Source organism: Xiphias gladius, unplaced genomic scaffold (genome assembly GCF_016859285.1).
Source record: "Xiphias gladius isolate SHS-SW01 ecotype Sanya breed wild unplaced genomic scaffold, ASM1685928v1 HiC_scaffold_1473, whole genome shotgun sequence".
NCBI classification, from domain to species: Eukaryota; Metazoa; Chordata; class Actinopteri; order Istiophoriformes; family Xiphiidae; genus Xiphias; species Xiphias gladius.
Window position 1 is genome coordinate 479,572 of NW_024401803.1, and position 18,932 is coordinate 498,503.

The 18,932-nt window shown below is 39.9% G+C and overlaps 1 protein-coding gene across 2 annotated transcripts; it reads left to right on the forward strand.

Annotated features, from left to right (window-relative positions):
- The first annotated feature begins 58 nt into the window (after positions 1-58).
- On the forward strand, positions 59-16,935 carry acbd4 (acyl-CoA binding domain containing 4). 2 transcript variants are annotated; one of them, XM_040123036.1, is made up of 11 exons: positions 59-249; positions 2,701-2,833; positions 3,026-3,146; positions 4,039-4,123; positions 4,539-4,659; positions 7,784-7,930; positions 11,197-11,294; positions 11,506-11,692; positions 11,834-12,045; positions 14,666-14,724; positions 15,692-16,935. In XM_040123036.1, the coding sequence occupies exons 2-11, from the start codon at positions 2,743-2,745 to the stop codon at positions 15,783-15,785; spliced, it is 1,215 nt and encodes a 404-aa protein (XP_039978970.1). In that variant the 5' UTR covers positions 59-249; positions 2,701-2,742; the 3' UTR covers positions 15,786-16,935. The 2 variants fall into 2 exon arrangements, with proteins under 2 accessions (XP_039978970.1, XP_039978969.1); XM_040123035.1 differs by having other exon boundaries at positions 14,671-14,724.
- Positions 16,936-18,932: the final 1,997 nt, after the last annotated feature.

Below are 18,932 nucleotides of genomic sequence, written 5' to 3' on the forward strand. Positions count from 1 at the left end.
TCATACATGCGTCTTGTGATGTGACGCGGAAGTCGTCTGTATAAACAACATCCCGGAGTAGATGGACTGGATAGGTCAGTCTCAGGTTAGGTAGGACCGTGGGTAGATTTGTAGATAAACTTAACCGTTAAAGTAAACCCGCAAATAGGCGAAACTACAGTAGCCAGCCGTATCAAGGAGTACTTTGGTATTTGTGTGCTGTTTACATGGTGCTGCTGATGGCAAGTGGCGGGACACACAGCTTCTGAGGTAAGAAAAGTTAGCAAGCTAGTTAGCTAGCTCAGCTGTCTTCCATATGCTGCACTTCGGAGTGTTGTTTCTGTTTTTGTCTAATCAAACCAAATTTGAATTTAGCGATATGATGTTTCTCGGTATAATTATGTAGCAGTATATGTATGCTTTTACTTTAGCCACAGTCAATTCTTGGATTCGTGATGGAAAGTCTGGTAAATCAATGACCATTAGAAAGCAGTACTTTCATAAGTAAAAGTAGCTGTTAAACCCTGCATGCTGTGAATGAACCTGGACGCTTTCTCCAACCTAGTTTAGGTGAAACGCCGCCCACTTCCTGGATACCAACAATCCTCGTCTACTGAAATACATAGTGTTGGGCGGAGTGAGCACTACATTATTGTGCCTACAAAAAGTGTTCTCCACTGTACTTTCATGTCCTCTTTGAGTGTTATTGGATTTTTCTGAAAGTCATTAGTAGAAGAAATACTTAAATCACAACGTGAAAACGAAGCTTTATAAACGGATACAAATGAAGTAAAAAACAAAGGTGTGACACGTGCTTTCAGATAAAATATATCTGTATGTGGAAAGTCAGATGCTGCAAAACTTTATCATGAAGACCAATGAACATTCCAGGCAAATCCGTTACAAGGTTAGTGAAACATACAAACCAGTGTTTTACTAAAAAGTAGTCCCGCTACACACACACGCCACCCTGCCATAGCACTTGTACATTTTACGCCGATGCAAACACAAAGATTGCTCATAAATTTTCTGGACCTCATTTGTCATATACACCGGTAGAAGCACTGTTTGCTGGCAAGTGGTTTAATGCTTTTTGTTGTTTAAATATTTGGCATATAATTATTATAAGCCCCACAGCTAAGTAAGTGGGCATTTGTGCTGTGAAATGGTGAAATGAGTATGGCTAAATTAGGGTGTGTGTGTGTAGGTGTGGTGCTGTCCATAGTACTAAAACGGAGCGTAGGAGATCAATAGACAGACTGAACACTTCACTTAGTTCGGTTTCTTAGCCTGCTTGCTTTTTGTGGTTGTAAATAGAATTTTTGACTCTAATTCCATTTCCCCCCCATTGTAGCAAACCACAGACAAAAGGGAAATGACAGGGAAGTGAAGGGACAGGCAACGAGAGAGGGATAGAGAGAGAAGGAGAGAGCCACAAACCATAAACAGCTGTTTCAGTGTGCCTCCTATTGCTGGTTTTGAGTGATTATTGAGAATGCTCTGATTAATAAATGTAAATAAATCATAAGTAATGCTTTGCTTGTGATGACAGTTTCGTTTAGTTTTGTGCATTGTCCAATATGCCCAGGGGACTTTGGATTTTTGATGTGTTCAGTTTTTTGGGGACCTCCTGATTTACAAATTAGGCTCTGAATACAACACATGAACACTACCAAACTCAAACAGGAAGACCATTGCTTTACCCACAGACAGAACAACTAATTTGATTTTGGCTTAATTAGTGCTGTCGGACTTTCAGGTGACCCACCTTGAGAGACCTCTTGTCAGCCCAAGTCTTGAGCTGGAATACCTTTTCTGAGAAACCATTGCTCCATAGTCATTCTATGTGATAGCTAGCAAAACTAGCTATAGCTGCTTTCTTTGTTTCCAATCAGAAACTCCTGTGCACGCACACTTTGACTCACTATCACAGTTAATAAAACTTATTTTAAGGCAAATTATACCATGGGTACAGGTGATGTAAAAACCATTCCCCTGTCTAAAATATGCTATTTTATTTTTAATTTATTTTCTTATCCACCACCATCTGGTGACACCCGGAAATTGTCTCACAACCTCCTTCAGTATCAGGACCTGCAGGCTGAGAACCAATGAATTAGGGGAAGGATATTTAGGCACTTCCGTGGCACTGAGTGTCCCTTAGACTAATTAAGATCAGTCATTAAAAAATAAAAAAAAATCACATAGATGTAAGTCTGCTTTAAACAGGCCGTCCGCAAAAACTCGGTGCCTGTCTGAGACGAGGGGAGTCATCAAGAGGCATAGTGATACCCTGAAGGAGCTACAATAACCGTTGCCAAAGGTCCCTCTGCTAAATCTTGGCTTTAAAGGGATGAATACTTAAGCAATAAGTTATGTTTGTGTTTCATATTTTTAATAAGTCTATATCAATTTATAGAAATTAGTTTTCACTTAAACATTGCAGTCAAACTCCCAAGTGCTGCTTGGTCCGAATAGTGACTAACCTAAAGACCTTAAGTCCTGTTTTGTGAAATTTTCTGTGATGCATTAGCCTGTCACAATTTTTAACTAGCAGCTTGATATAAATACAGTAAATGTGTTCAATGTTAACATTATGTGACAAGCATTATGATCTATGTCACATAGATTATAATGCTTGTCACATAATGTTAATTTTTGATTCCACTCTCCTAACTGACTGTTACCGACTGCTACATCTGTTTTTGTGTGCTCTTTCAGCTCCATCTGTATCCATCCTGGTAGATTTAACAAGTCAGTGTCATGCCAGTCCCAGCAATGGCAGAGCCTTTGATTGATCATCAGAAACGGTTTCAGGCTGCCGTGGATGTCGTCCATAACCTACCCAAAAATGGTATGTAACATTTTACTTTGAGTACAGTCTCACATCAAATTTCTGAATATAGCAGCTCAAAGGTTCCTCTTTGCTAAAGATCAAATGAGCTGCTGTTTTGCTTGTGATCTGAAGTCCTCGTTGTGTTTGCCTGTGCTCAGGTAAATGGAGAAATAAGACAGTTAAACTTGATAAATGTCTGTTATTTTACAGGCTCCTACCGGCCGTCCTATGAGGTGATGCTACGTTTCTACAGTTTGTACAAGCAGGCAGTGTGTGGACCCTGTACGGTGCCCCGACCTGGCTTCTGGGACCCAGTGGGTCGCTACAAATGGTGTGTATGAGTGTGCACTATATCACTCTGTAATTAGAGTCGGGTTACTTATTGGTAGAAGTTGTTTTTTTTTTTTTTTTTTTTGGTAGCAGACACTAGCTATTCAGTTGCTTTGATAAGTGGTCTTCTTACATGGTACAGACAGAAGGCCATGCAGTTTATACTGTCCGTCATATTTCCATTCAGAAATCAAATTTTTAATGTGATCATTGGTTCTTATTATGTTTGCCAGAAGGCGTTGCAACACAAGTTTGCTAGATTTTTGCATGAAATTTGGTGTGATGCCCTCCATATGGATTTGTAACTTTATCTCCATGGCTGTTGGTAAGAACCAGATAATTCAGTTTGAGCTAATCTCACAATGTGTGTTTTTGTTCCAATTTTTTGTCCATCTGATTTATATTAATTAAGGTTGACAAAATATTAGGAACACTTCTCAGTATAACCCAGTACAGTTCAACAGCGCCACAATTTACAGCCTCCAAAATGACCATTAAACTAAATCTACTCCTCTTTCAAACAGATTCAATAAAAACTGAACATTATAATCCTCATGAATGGAGGATTTATTGCAGCCCTGTTGTATTGTACTGCATTAGTTTTATGTAGGTGTACCTAATAAATGGGCAAGTGAGTGTATGTGTCATAGCAGCCCTTTTGAATTTGTGGTCCAGTATTTTCTGATCAGGTATCAGACAAATAGGGTCTATTATTATAAATATTATGACACAGAAGTGACGTGGAAATTAGATGATGATGATTAGATGATTGAATAAAATATTTTACTATTGATGAAATGATAAGCACGTTTTCAATGGGCACTGCATTAGTGATAATAATGTTGTGTAATAGCAGACCTTTGTTTGACCCGTTGTTATTGTTTATGTGTTAGGGATGCCTGGAGCCGTCTGGGAGAGATGAGCAGTGAGAGTGCCATGGCAGCGTATGTGGACGAGATGAAGAATGTAGCTCAGGAGGTACATGACAGATTTTTTTCAGTCATATAGTTCAGCATTGTAAGTAGTATTTCTAGCAAGACGATATCTGCATACTGCAGGTGAAAATTAGTCAGTTGAAGGTAGATTTACATTTTAATGAATGTCTCAAATAAAATAAATAAATGAATAATTTTGAAGTGAAGGATGCTTACACCTTGGTACCTCAAGCCCACATTTTGCCACCAGGCACTGTTTAGATATTAACACTAATTTGTTTAGGTCAGGTTCCTGTTGGTTTCTTTGATCTCTGATCAAATAAATTCACAGTAAAGTTGTGAATATGAATCAGGGCATTAAACAAAACCGGATAAATAAAATGGCTCTCAGGCAGCATGAACACAGGGACTTGTACTGTAATTACCAGTGATCAATGAAGGTTTCCACTGATCTGCAGGTCGTCGACACCATGCCCATGAATGAGAAGACAGCCGCGCTCTTCCACCACTTCGAACCTCTCTACCTGGTGATTGAAGATATGCCGCGACCTCCAGGGTCACTGCTCACACTTACAGAGGGTCAGTGACCCCAAGTAGTTGGAGGGTGCACTGATGTCTGTGCAGTCCACCTTTGTGAACAGTACAGGATGTCCGTTGGGAGCCTGAACACTTTCTAAGGCAGTCCACAGACAACACCTTTTTTTTTTTTTTTTTTTTTTTTTTTTTTTTGGTTTGGTATAATTAAAAAAAAAAACACACAAAAAAACAAACAAACAAAAAACAGAGTATGAACCTGCAGAAAATTATGAGTGGAATCTGCAGCTCCCCTCGGCTTTACGGAGCTTTATAGGGAGTTTCAGATCAATTTATATCTGTCTGGACCTCACCTTTTACTGTTTAGGTTCACTCTCGCTGCTCTCATACCGTAGTTTTTGGCCGCAGCAGGCATGTGTTTTCAGAGAAAAAGCTGTAAAAAGCCACTATACACTACCTGCTCAGCAGCAAACAACGGACAGACAAGGTTTGAAACTAGCTGGTTACCATAGTGGAGCATTTAGCAGCTAAAGAGCCAGATATTTCCCTCAGGAGTTGGTAGAGACCAAAAACAGAGCTACTTTTAGATACATCTAAATGGTAACACCTTCAGTCACTTTCTTATGACTAAAGCTTTCGGCCAGGAAAAGATGTCATCAGGCGGCGTCGGACTGTCCTCGGACATTTCGACCCTAAACTGCAACGTCCTGAAATTGGTGGGTTGGCAGAGATGGCCAGTCACTGCCCATGTTCTCCTGGCTTCTGGCTCAACTCTTTCCTCCTGTTCTAGAGCCAACCAGAGGCTCTTTCCGCTGCTTTCCCCGACCTGCGAGCTTCTGTCTTTCTCTCCTTTCCTGCTATTCCCAGAGCTGTGAGCATCTTCCACACAGTCTGTGCTGGGAAACCTCTGTAGCCTACCTCAACTGGAAATAGCCAGGCCTGCTGGCTGTTGTTGGACCAGGTCTGAGCCTTTGTCTCCCCATGCACAGGTTCTCAATGATATTATTCAACTTCAGCATGCTTTCAGCCTGTGAACAGCTGCCCACAGCATCATCTTGTGGAGATGCCTGCATCTCTGACCTTTTCATTGCTGGAGTCTCTATACATCATCTCAACCCTGCACTTTGCCACTTTGAACTCTTCAACCGCTGATGATTGGGGTAGCTGTAACTGACCAGACCTGATGTATAGAGCTACTGACTTGGTGGAATTCCGAGCCACCTGTGTAGGTGTTTGTTCACTCACCTGTCGACTCCTTCCACTGATGTCATAGGCACTAAATAAATTGCCAGCAGCCACATGATTCTTGGTAGCAGAGCATGCTGGAAGAGCCAGGCCTTGAATTTTACCTGATAAGACAGATCCATCTATCTTCTTCAGGCATTCATCTGCCGGTTTTACTGACCTGGATACATTGCTTCTTTCAGTAAGAAGGCATCATACCACTTACGTATACATTTTATTGGGTTTTCCTCAATTGATGGTATAACCTCCCCCTGGATGTGAAGCTGGTATTTACTAGTCACATTCCCATTTCTGATCATCATGCTTTTTGCCTTTCTTGATATGACCTTCATTCTTGCCCATGTTACCAAGTCAACAAGTGCCTTAAGTATCCACCTTGCTTGTACATGGGATGAAGTTGTTATGGTTAGGTCATCCATAAAACCTCTTATTGGAGGTTGGTGGGTGCCGGACTCCATTATCAGCCCTTAGGATTTCTTTCCTACCGGTGTTATGAGTAGATTCATTCCTGTAATAAACAAGATGTTTTCCAGGTCTTTCCCCTGGTTTGTGAAATAGGATGTCTTGAAAAGTACATTGATTCCTCCAAAGTAGTTGTCAATCATTCCTCTGATGTGGTGGAGGATATGGTAGTGTTCCATAGCTGTTTTGATGATGATGTGAGGGATTGATCCATACGCATTGGCCAATTCAAGCCAGACAACTGTATCTGGCCTCCCTTATCAGCTGATTGAGGACAGCTGGGGGTGCCACCCTCATGGACTAGTGTTTCGACGTACTTGTTCTTCAACATGCAGATAGTCATCCTTCTCGCCAAGACAAAGAAGAGGATCTTTTCTTTGACGCTTAGCAGAGAAATGGGTCGGAACCAACTAATCTCAGAGGAGTCTGTTTCCTTTGTTACTAAACAGCCCTCTGCTCTTTTCCGAGATGAGGGGATCATGCCTTTTTTCCATACCTTCCGGAAAAGCTTCCCTAGCCTGAGAGTAGCATCAGGCATCTTTTTTATACGTTATAAGTTATACCACTTGGTCCTGGGGCAGATGCTGATTGGGCTTTCTGTACAATGTCTGGGACTTCTCTCCATGTTGATTCACTGGTGTCTAGCTCTTCCTCAAGAGGTTTAGTTCTAACGATCTTCAGGCGTGCAATTAAAGCCTGGCCCATAAGATTGTTGCTGTGGCTCTCTTTGAGGAACTCCTCCACAAATGCCGTAAGGGCTGGTCAGTCTCCTGGATTTTGCTTTACCAAACAGAATTTTGGTAAACCTGTATTGGTCCTTCAGGAACTGAGCTCACCTGGCCTCCTTCTCCTTCCTCAGTCTCCAAGACCTTTCTGCCCTTCTCAGTCTGTACAGTTGCCCTGCAAGTCCACTGGTCATATCTTTTTATAGCCTCCTTTTCTTCAGCACTTGCTCTTTTGAACTGCTTATTTAGAGTCTTGATTTCCCTTCTTGATACAAGATCTCTCGCTTCCTCCTGTTTGGTTGTTTTCCAGGTGTTTTGCTGGTGCCCTTACTCTACAAGAGAGTGAATATTGGACTCAGAATCATCAGGTGGACACAAACACCACTCCAAACGAATAATCATGTTGCAATGTAACAGCTTGTTTCACTGCTCCCAAGTGGCCAAAAATCATTGAATGCAGCTTTAAAAATAGTGGTACATACAAACTATGATGGCAAGACAGTAAAAAGCAGTTTTAATATCGTGTGACATCCATAAGTCTCAGACAGTTCGAGCTGTTTGAGCGGGGTTGAAAACTGCCCTATACAGTTAAAAAGCTATTAGCCAGTGTCAGCTGTCAGTCTTGTTGACATCAGTTTCCATTTTCACTTACCTTTATAGAAAATGAATTAACCTGTGGTGACTTTATGATGATTTTAAGTGTGAATATATAGAGGAGTGTTTGTTTTTTACTGTAGGTCTTAAAGGCAAGCAGCATGTTGAGAGGCAGAATGAGGATGAGGAGCAGGAGCGGCCTAAAGAAGATTCTTCTCTTCCAGAGGATCCAGATCAGGAGTTCAGCCTGGCTGAGATTATAGACTGCACTGCCAACACCATCCCTAATGGTATGTAATGAGTATAGCTCCTGTCCACACCTTTCTTCTGGTCTGAGTCTCTGTCTACTCTAAGCTGTCTAATTTTTAAAATGCAGTTTTTCCTATGGAAACAACTTGCGCCCTCACAAGTGTTTCACAGCCAACATTTGGTAAGAAGTGAGACAGGCTGCCAGCTGATTAATTCAGATTTTATGATTGTGATCTCTGTGGTCATCCATACTGTTTTAATTCAGCCAAATTCACCATATAGTTGTTCTCATTTACATATTTTTTTTTTCTTTTCGTCGTTAGAAATATTGACTTTAATTGTATTTATAATTGTAATTATATTTTGTGATGTTCATGTCCGTGTTAACAACAACAGCAGAGAGAGAGAGAGGGAGAGAGTGTGTCCCTCTGTATCCAGCAGGAGGGACTATATTTGAAACAATAGCAGAGTTTGTTGGAGCTTACGCATCTGAGACTCTTTTGGCCTGTTTCAGACATATTCTCAGTCTATTTACCCATTTTTTTTGGCAAAGGTATGTTCATTGGAAAAAGTTTTCCTGTCATCAGAGTTACATTCAGCTTGTCATCAGTGGAAAGGGGCCCCTTGCATGTAAAATAGTAATAATCCTGTGAATTGTGGTGCAGGGTGCCAACGCTTGTTCCCCTACAGTACAGTACAGTGCTCCATGCACAGTGGCTCACCCAGGTGCACTTAGAAACAAGGTGAGTTTACGAAGAGTTCTTGTATTATAAATGATGGGGTGTTGGGATTACACCTGTCTAACAGTTGGCAGCCTGGCATGCTGATATCCTGTGTTCTGGGTACAATTGCACAGGGAAAAAAAGGCCTGTGATTTGACTGACAGCTAAAGATTTGAACTGGGGCTTTTTGACCGATGTTTGGAGTCACTGACATTCAGAAGGCAGCCCTAGTAAGCTACTGACAAAGTGAGAATCAATTGAGCCTGTACATTGCTGTCACCTGGTTTGTAGGCAACACCACAGCATGTGTAGTGGACATACTAGTCAGCGAACCTGGGTTGGAAATATGGGAAATGAATTCGGAGCCCCACTTCTAGTTCTTGGGAACCCCAGGGACTCAGATATTGAAAGATTTACACAAACAAAAAAAATCAGGACAACTTCTCTCAGATATGTGGTTGTTATTTTACAATATTTACACACATAATGAACCGAGAGAGAAGATTAATGTGATAAATATTCAAATAGTAATACATTAAGAACCCTATCTAATAATGAAAGATGAAATAAATGATCATATTTATATTGGTTTCTTAAGTCAAGACACTCTCAGACTCAAGTAAGAGAGTGATCAATGACCAAACTATCTTGGAAAATAAGAGTTTATATTCAAATAATGAAATAGATTCAAATAATGAGGATACACCATAAAGCTACACTAAATGATAGCTATGATATCTATCACAGTTTAGGGATGCTACTCACTGAAAAGGTGAGTTAGATTATTTCTGGAAAGAAAACTGGAGAACCTCATGTAATAATATAAAGCATGGACAGTACTTGTGGCAGCATATGGTGAAGGATGATGGCAGGATGACTCTGTGGTCTGTAGTCCTGCCCAGGCAGGGGTCCATCATGCTGGTCAGCTGGCATCATGAAGCTCAGCAGTGTATCAGAGTTTTAGTAGGTCTCAGAAAGCAGAATGTTCAGCGTTCAGGCAGTTGAAGTCTTCAGCAAGAGGTACCTTTTAGGGGCAGCTCTTAATGCGAGTGTGTTGCAATCACTTCAGGTCGTTGAGTTAACGTGGCGATCCTGCACTGGTCAGACGGTGATGTTTAGTTTGGTTGCCAATGCAAACGCAGCAAATGGAGCTGAGCTGATGTAGGACTCACACAGGAGAGAGACAAAGAGACTCTGGCTCTCTGTTTTGGTCAGTAGTTCAGTGTCGGTTGGCCTGGTTTGTTTTGCCAGATGTACCTCAGGACCACCATGGCACAGGCTGGAGAAGTTACAGCAAGTCTTTGCTGTTTTCGCCATCTCCAATTCTTCAGTTCAGTTCAGTTCAGTTCAGTTCAGGAGAAGAGGCAGTCATGTGGGCTGATGTGGAGAAAGCATAAGGGAAGCCAAAGGGCATTAGATGGTAGACAAAGGACCACTTATAATTTTGGGTTGAAGCGGTGGCGACCAGGAAAGTTGACCTTCATTGTGGCACAAATCTCTGTTCACAGATGTTCACAATGTTATTCAATAGCTGATAAGTGAGTAATTTGATAATTTGGGCAACGGTGGGAGAAAATATGTGTAGGTTGTGTTATAGTTATATTACAGATCTTGAGATGTCTATAAATGAAGTTTAAGGACTAAAAGATTAAGTATTTTGTCATCAACGCAGTTATTAACAAAAGAAAAGATGGCCTTTTCCTACTTCATTTCACATTTTGGCCAATCTATAAGATAGAAATCTGGGGACTGAAATAAATTACATAAAATGTTTGCTGAGTAATATTACCTGGGTTAATAATTGGACAATTATTTCATATTGTTGCAAACACGTGTTGAAAAGGGGGAAATATCCTGTTGCTTTGCTTCATGAATGTGGCCTTTGATTTATGGTAGGTATCTATTAATAAAAAGGGAAAGGGAAAAGGGAGAAGAATGCCGTGATTGTGTGCTTGAGTCATTCTATGTGGGTCCATAGTATGAAGAGGGGCTCACACCTTAATGATAATTAGTTTTTTTGTTTTCATGTTGTCTTTTTTGAGGGAAGTAACAGTAAAATATTAATCAAAGATCAGTTGTGGTGGAAAGAACTCCGTTTCACTCTGTGGAGGTTTTGCTTGTTTAATCCCATTTGCCTTGTGTCCTTTTGACCCATGGGTTGGTCATACATATCTCTGAAGTTTTAAAAGCTTGTTAGTTTTTTTTTTTGGGAAAGATCCTTTGTCTAGGTTTCCTACGCATGTGATGGTTTAATTGTGGGAAAGCAGGAAAGGAGACCATTTTGGGTCCATAAACTCTGAATGTCCTTAGTAAGAACTCTTTAATAGCTTACTGAGGCTGGCCTATGTCTGCTACATTAGAGTTCTATTTTTGGGGGGCAGGAAGAAGCAAGCCATATGAACTACAAAATTGTCTAATGAACATACAATTCCCAGAATGATTCTGTTTGTGATCCAAAAAATAATTGTTGTTTTTTTTACATATTTGTTTGCAGTCAGATCACACTGTAATATCTAACCTACACACAAATGAACAGACATAAAAAACGTTTTTCTCACATATCTGAAATGCTTGTGATGCGGCAGACTCTGGAGTGTCCGAGGGTTTGGTGTTGACCAGTGACTCAGAGAGTGAGATCTTCTGTGACTCTTTGGATTCAGTGGAGCAACTCAGTAACATCAAGGTACAACTCACTCACATCCTCGAAATGGTGGGTGTAGCACTGGTGACACTGGTAACATACAAAGCAAGTTAACTCTACTTGAGGATATCACACAGTGCATTAATTATTCCAATAAACTGGAACATGAAATTAAAAGCAAAGAATAAAAATTGTAAATTGAGAGTTACTGTATATTCAAATAAGGCTATTTCAAACAATTATTTCTGTTCAGATTCCAGTAGTCAATTCCAATGGTTTTCAAAACGGCCACATGTACTTGGAGTCAACTCTCCGTCCGGAGGCCCGACAGGTTGGAGCAGGGCAAGGTGGAGAGGGAGCTGAGGATGGGAAGGGCCAGGGTTCAATTAGCAGGAGGCGAGACAGGGGGCGGGAAGGTTCCTACCATAACTGGAGAGAACGTAAGCTGCTACCACAAATACTTCAAACACAACTTTCTGCAGGATAAGTTCAACTTCCAGCAGTGCTTCGCTTCACACATTTGTTACACTTGCCATATGTAAAGCTCATCTCATAAATCAGGACTATATTTTGGTCCATAGGTGGTGTTCCTCGGGGCAATCCAAGGTGGGGGGCCTTGGGTGGTGGTGATGGGGCCGGACGTGGAGGAGGCGACGGTTTAGATGGCGGGGCAGAAATGCCCCCTGACACCCAGCTACAGCAGCAAATCATCATAGCCCTACAGAGGCTCAGAGTGGACATGAGGAGTGTGATGGACAGGCTGGAGGTGGTGGAGAGGCTCGCTGACAAACATGTAAGCTCATATATAATGATCATTCTATGCTGACACACTCAGAGCAAAACTGCCGAATTTCAAAGAGAATAACAAACTGTTGTTTAATTTAAAATGTTGTAGAAATTCAAAATGCTCAGTGCACCTGCATAAACGAATTGATTTCATCATTAAGCTTCAAATATAAAAAGCTAGCAAAAACCCTAATGTTAGTAGTAGTAGTGTTCAACTTAGAGCAGCTAAAAGTTACATAACTGAAACTGAACTGGTGTTGTAATTGTTACAACATTGGAATTTATCAGCACCCCTATCTTCCCTCTGCATATACCTTATGGTACTCATAGGACTTTGAGGCCAAATTCAGTGTGAGTTTATTTTTATGTTAGAGTGCAGAAGTGAAAATGGAGATTGAAAATGTCAGAAAAGCGAGATGCCTGTATAAAAAGTAGGTCAGTGTTATTCTGAATGTTTCTTACTGTCAAAAAATCCCAGCAAAAGACCCAAACCAACAATGTGTTAATCCGTTTCTTAACATTTCTGACTCCTCGCTCTGTCTGTGGATCTCAGCTCCAAGTCCATTGGTTCCTACTGAAGATGTGAATCTTAAAACACCTCACAAATATATAGTTTCCTTTTTAAAGTCTCAGTAATTTACTAAAACAGCTGGTTACTGTAGTTTTTAACAAATGTTACTCGAAAATGAGGACATAGTGCATTTGTTGGGGACTATTTTCAGCAGTGGATTAATCCACATTTAGTGCTCTGTATTTGGGGCAGCAGCACGGTGTGTGTGTGTGGGATTGAGTCAAAATAAACTACAGTGTGGGTTCATGGTAATGAAGGAACATGTCATCCAGTGCAACAGTTTGGCTCACTGCTGTGTTTTTAATATTTTTTGGACAACAATGGAGCTCCATGTTGTCCAAAAAGTATTAAACAAAGGAAGAATTTATGCAGTTGTGGTCAAAATTATTGACACCCCTAAATCTCAAGTACATATCCCAGAATAACTCAGAAATAAATGCAAATCAACCAATTTTGTATAGCCAGAATATCTTGATAAAATGTCCAAGGTTACTGAACAAAAGAGAAAAAACAAAACAAAACTTGAATAATAGTGAAAAAATACAAACACAAAATTTCCCCCGGATACAATTATTTGCACCCTTCACTAATATTTGTTGGCAGAACCATTGGCAACAATGGCAGCCTCTAAATGTTTCTTGTAGCCATTTTCAAGCTTCTTGTCCCTGTCTGCTGGTAGTGTCTGCCACTCTTCCATTGCTATGCATTCAAGCTGTTAAGTTTACAGGACTCCTTTTTGCAACAGCTGATTTCAGCAGATTTCAGCCAAAGTTTTTCAACCATTCTTTTGTGCTGCTCTGCTGCTGGATTTGTGCTTTGGGTTGTTGTCCTGCTGAAAGACCCAAGACCTTTGCCTCAGACCTAATTTCTTGACACTGGGTAACACATTTCAGTCTAAAATGTCTTGGTACTCTTCTGATTTCATCATTCCTTTTGATACATTCAGTGCCTCCAGTAACAGAGGCAGCAAAGCAATCCCACAGCATGATAGAACCTCCACCATGTTTTACTGTAGGTTGGGTTTTTTTTTTTGGTTTGTTTTTTTTATCCTAATGGGTGTCATTTCATTGCCTATAAACAAACTGAAGCACTGCATCGCCTAAGAGCTCTATTTCGGCTTCATCTGTCCATAGAACATTATCCCAGAAAGACTGTGGCTTATCTATATGAGATTTTGCAAATATTAGTATTGCCTTTTTGTGCCTTTCTTTCAATAGTGGTGTCCTTATTGGCCTTTGCCCATGGAGCCCTACTTAGTTGAGTGTGCGGTGCATGGTACGGGATGAAACCACCACTCCAGATTGCTCCAGGTCAGCCTTAAGCTCTCTAGATGTCTTGCGTGGTGTTTTTTCCAAAATCTGCACCAATCTTAGCAGATTTCTCTCATTGAGTTTAATGCCGCATCCTGGAAGTGTCTTGAAAATTCTTGATAACATTACAAACTGTTACAGGGATCTAAAGATCTTTGCCAGTTGCTCTGTAGCCTTCGGAGTTGTTCTGTTTTTTGATAATAACATTTCTGATGCTCTCAGACAATTCTTTTGTTTAAACCATTGTGAAAAAGAAACTCAAACAGTCAGCCCATTTTTATGAAGTAAAACCATCATTCATTGGTTATTTCGGTTCATGTGAGCAGTGAAAATTAAGCAGAGGTTATTTGTTTTTGTTTGGTTTGGGGAACTAATTTAAATTCATCAGAGGGGTGCCGATAATTATGTCAGGGATACATTTTGTATTTTTTCACTATTATTCAAGTTTCATTTTTTTTCTATTGTTCAGTAACCTTGGACATTTTATTGAAATATCCTGGGTATAAAAAATCGTTTCATTTGCATTTACGTGTGAAGGTATTCTGAATTATGTACTTGAAATTCAGGGATGCCGATAATTTTGACCAGGACTGTATCAGGCTTTGATATACACACAGTTCTTGTTAATGGAGACATTTAGTGTTGGTTTGGCTCTGCATATGGGATTAGTGGACAAGAAGAAAAATCTAGAACATCACCAAACTGCCCTCAGTGCTCTTAGCTCATTGCTCTTTCATTGTGACAAGCTCAGAGTTCAGAGTGGAGAACCTGTCTTCAGTGTGCAGCCACAGCTTCAGATCAACAGGTAAGAGAGAAACAGCATTTCAACTCAAGTCTCGTAATTCCAATTTCTTTTTGTTCTGCAACTGTTGGTGTTGATCATGAATGTATTAAACTGAAGATAATATCTTCAAACTAACCTCTGAATGTAGGTATGAGAGTAAAATCTGGATCCTGAGAACAGTACTCTTCAGCTTTAAATCAGCTAATAATTGATGTACTAACCAATATTTTAAAATTAGCAGTGAATCAAATAACTAAGTGTAATATGAGAGGTGTTGCTCCTAGAGTCAAACTCACAGAGAACTATCTCTAACTCTGCAGTTCCCCTCAGATTGATGGAGTTTTCTGGCCCACAACTTAACTGTTTCGGTTCAGTCTCACAGTTATCATCAAGTTTGGTTCTAGCTACAGCAGGGAGCTGTTTTCAAAGAAAAAGCTGTCATAAACCCACTGTATACTAGATTAATCAGATGGACAGAAACACTACTCCAAATGAATGATCATGTCACTTTGCATCTGACTAATGTACACATTACCTCAAACTGGTTGTAAGGACCATTTTTAATAACACATTAGTCAAAAACCTAATAATCTAATAATACATCAGTGTTTTAATTTACAGCTTGTTGTTAGTGGCCAAAAAAACACTGATACTGCTTTACATTATGTGTAATATTTATATAATTACTTTTGGTTTTAATTTGAACATTTCAGACCTTGGTGCCACCAGTGGTAGTATCAAAAAAACACTGGCAGACAGAAATTAACCTTGCAATGGTTTTCTGTTTTAATGGACACAGTAGCCAGTGCTCAGCAAAAGTTACACACACTGAATAAAAGTGGTTTATACCAGTTGTCAGGTGTGCAATGTTCAGTTATTTGACAGTAAAGTGGTCAGTCTCTTGTTTGAACAGGGCTGTGTGAGCATTGTGACAGCTCCTGGTTGTCTTTTCTATGATAAATAATGAGCTGAAATTTTTTTCTCTCAGGAGGAGAGGTGGTGGCCATTTGACGTGTCGGGTCAGACCATCCTCCTCTTCTTGGTGTGGCCATTTGTTGCTCAGGGTCTGGTCTACCTGTTGAGGAAAGCCCAGAGGAGAAGTCGCATATCTTCGTGAAGAGGGGCTGACACTCAACCATTCAGCCATACTGATAGGTGGAAGAAGTTACATTTTTACAGCACAAAAGGTTTGATTCTAATATGAATTCACGAGAATGCATCTGCCACCCTAATTTTGCGCACTGGGAAGAGGGCGAGAAATTTGTGGACTGTTTCTGTTGGAGACAAATGTATTTGGCTGTATTGTGCACCATAGGATCCAGAAATCTACTCTTCACTACAGCAAATTTATCTTTAAACTATTCAAGTGGATTCATCAGCTGGCTTGTGTTAAGCGGCAGGAATCAAATACTCAACATGATATTGTCTTCATCAGACCTGGAGAAGTGCTTATACGGATCATGAGGAGCCTGAATTAAAGACTTGGATTATGTTATTGTATTATCCATGTTAGTGACACCTAATATGCATTCACCTTATTTGCTTTCTTCTGGTCCTGCTACCAAAAACTCAATGTCTTTGGAATATACAGAATATTATCAGAATAAAATCACTGTCAAAACCAGCACAATGCAAGCAACAGTATCTGCTTTCTGGTGGAAAAAGACAATCTACAGATTTCATGCAGTTGCAATAATGACACTGTCTCTGAAATGTCTAATAACTACAATATAACACTGTTAATGTCATTGGAACAGACCAGACATTATTTGTTGAATTGCTGTGAGTGCTGAGGGGCTGCTGTGTACTGGATGAGAGGACTCATTCATTCATTGTAATCTTTGAGTTCAGACTCTTGAGCTCAGGTTGTTTGTCAGTGTCTCCTTTAACTTAAATCCAAGTCTTACATTCAAATAGTGTGTTTCCATTACTATGGTGCTGCATCTCTTTGACTGCTTTTGCATTGTGTCCAAACTACATTTAATCACAGTGTAACTTCTGTATCTCATTTTGTAGATCCAGTACCACTGTTTACAAAATCAGATTGTTTTGTGACATGTGGAACTTTTACCTACTGTAACTCCAGGCATAAATAGTTACTAAAGTACTCTGAGATGAAAATTGTAATTGAAAAATTTGTCACAAAATTATAAAGAACTGATTTTAAACTGCCCTATAGTGAACAGTCATGTATAAAACTGAAGCATGAGCTCATAATAAAAATCTATAATTAATAGATGGCTGTACTGTATCAAGTTTGTGGCAGTAATTGAGGATTTTAACAAAGGCCTCTAGTTTCACAGCAGTAATCCTAATCTTTATGTGGGTGTTGCAGTCCCCTGGGCTCTGGCTGGGCCACTCAAGGACAGTCAGAGACTTGTCCCGAAACCACTCCAGTGTTGTCCTGGCTCTAGGCTTTGAGTCATTGTCGTAATGAAAGATGAATCGTCATCCAAGTCTTAGGTTGCATGCACTGTGGAGCAGGTTTTCCTCAAGGTCCTCTCTGTAATTGGCTGCATTCATCCTTTCCTCAGTTCTGACCAGACCAATCTCCCAGTTCCTTTCACTGAGAAGTAACCCCATAGCACGATCCTGCCACCAACATACCTCACCGGGATAGTAGTAGCCAAGTGATGAGCAATGCCTGGTGTTTGCCAAACATAGTTTTGGGAGTTCTGCCTAGAGGGTTCAATTTTTGTCTCCTCATAGAAGAGAATCTATTTTCTCATGCTCTCAGAGTCCTTTAAATGGCAAACACCAAGTGGGCAGTCCATATGCCTTTTACTCAAAGCGGCTCCTGTCTATCTGGTCTGCCATAAAGGCCTGATTGATAGAGTACAGCTGAGATGGTCGTTCTTCCGACAGGTTCTCCCATCTCTGCAGAGGACATCTGAAGCTCTGTTAGAGTGACTGTTGGGTTCTTGGTCACCTCCCTAACCAAGGCCCTTCTTACCTGGTTACTCAGTTTGGCTGGGACATCAACTCTAGGAATTAAATTCAATTAAATTCAATTTTATTTATATAGCGCCAAATCATAACAGAAGATCTCAAGGCACTTTTCATATAAAGAAGGGATAGACCATAGTCTTTATAATTATATTTACAGTGATCCAGCATTCCCCCATGTGCAAGCAAGGAAGAATTCTGGTGTTTCCAAACTTCATTTCACAATTTTGAGGCCACTGTGCTCCTGGAAACACTCAAAGCCTTAGAAATGGTTTGATGCCATAGCCCTAACCTATTTCTAACTATAGTTTTATTGTAGAGGTCTACAAAGAGTTCCTTGGATTCAGGGCTTGGTTTTTGTCCCGATATGCTGTGTGAATTGTGGGACCTCATATACTGTACACAGGTTTGTGCCTTTCTAATCTATATCCAATCAATTCATTTACCACAGGTGAACTCAGTAAAGTTCTAGACACATCTCAAGGATAACTGAACCAAACAGGAAGCACCTGACAACAATTTGGAGTGCTAAGGCAAAGGGTCTGAATACTCCTGAAAATGAGAGATTTCAGTTTTTGATTTTTAATAAATTTCTAAAAGCTTTTTTTCACTTTGTGATAATGGGTTATGGAGTGTAGACTTATGGGCAAAAATGGAAATTTGATCAAGTTTACAATTAAATCTACAGCACAAAGTGCGCAAAAAGTGAAAGAGTCTGAATACTTTATGAAGCCACTGTATGACTGACAGTCTCTATGATACTGGTATTACATGAGAAAATATCGTAAACCCAATGTTAGGTAGCTAGAGAGCTTATTACTATATGTTAAAATAAGTTCAGTTTGATGCAGCCACAACTTATATAGAGAACAGTCCCTGTTAGGTTATACTGATACCTTATGAAAAATAAAACTGATACATTTTGATCAAATCGAGATATTAATACAATGCAAATGACAGAAATATATATTTAAACATTAAAGTAGTTTAATCCCACTGTATAATTACTAGGTAGGTATTAAACTGTATTTTTTTATAGATAGGGTTATGTATATATAGGCAACTATATATAGGTAAAGTGAGTGAACCAGGGATCCATTTTTTTTAAGGTTTCAGGGCTTTGTTTTTAATGAAGTCCTACTGAATAACAATGTGCTACTGCCTTCATCAAATATATTTGACATAACTGATTTCAGATTTCACATTTAGGCTTTTTATTTGTATGCACATAGAACTGAATTAAAACAAGCCAACTAATGAAATGAGAGTCAGAGAGCGTGGTG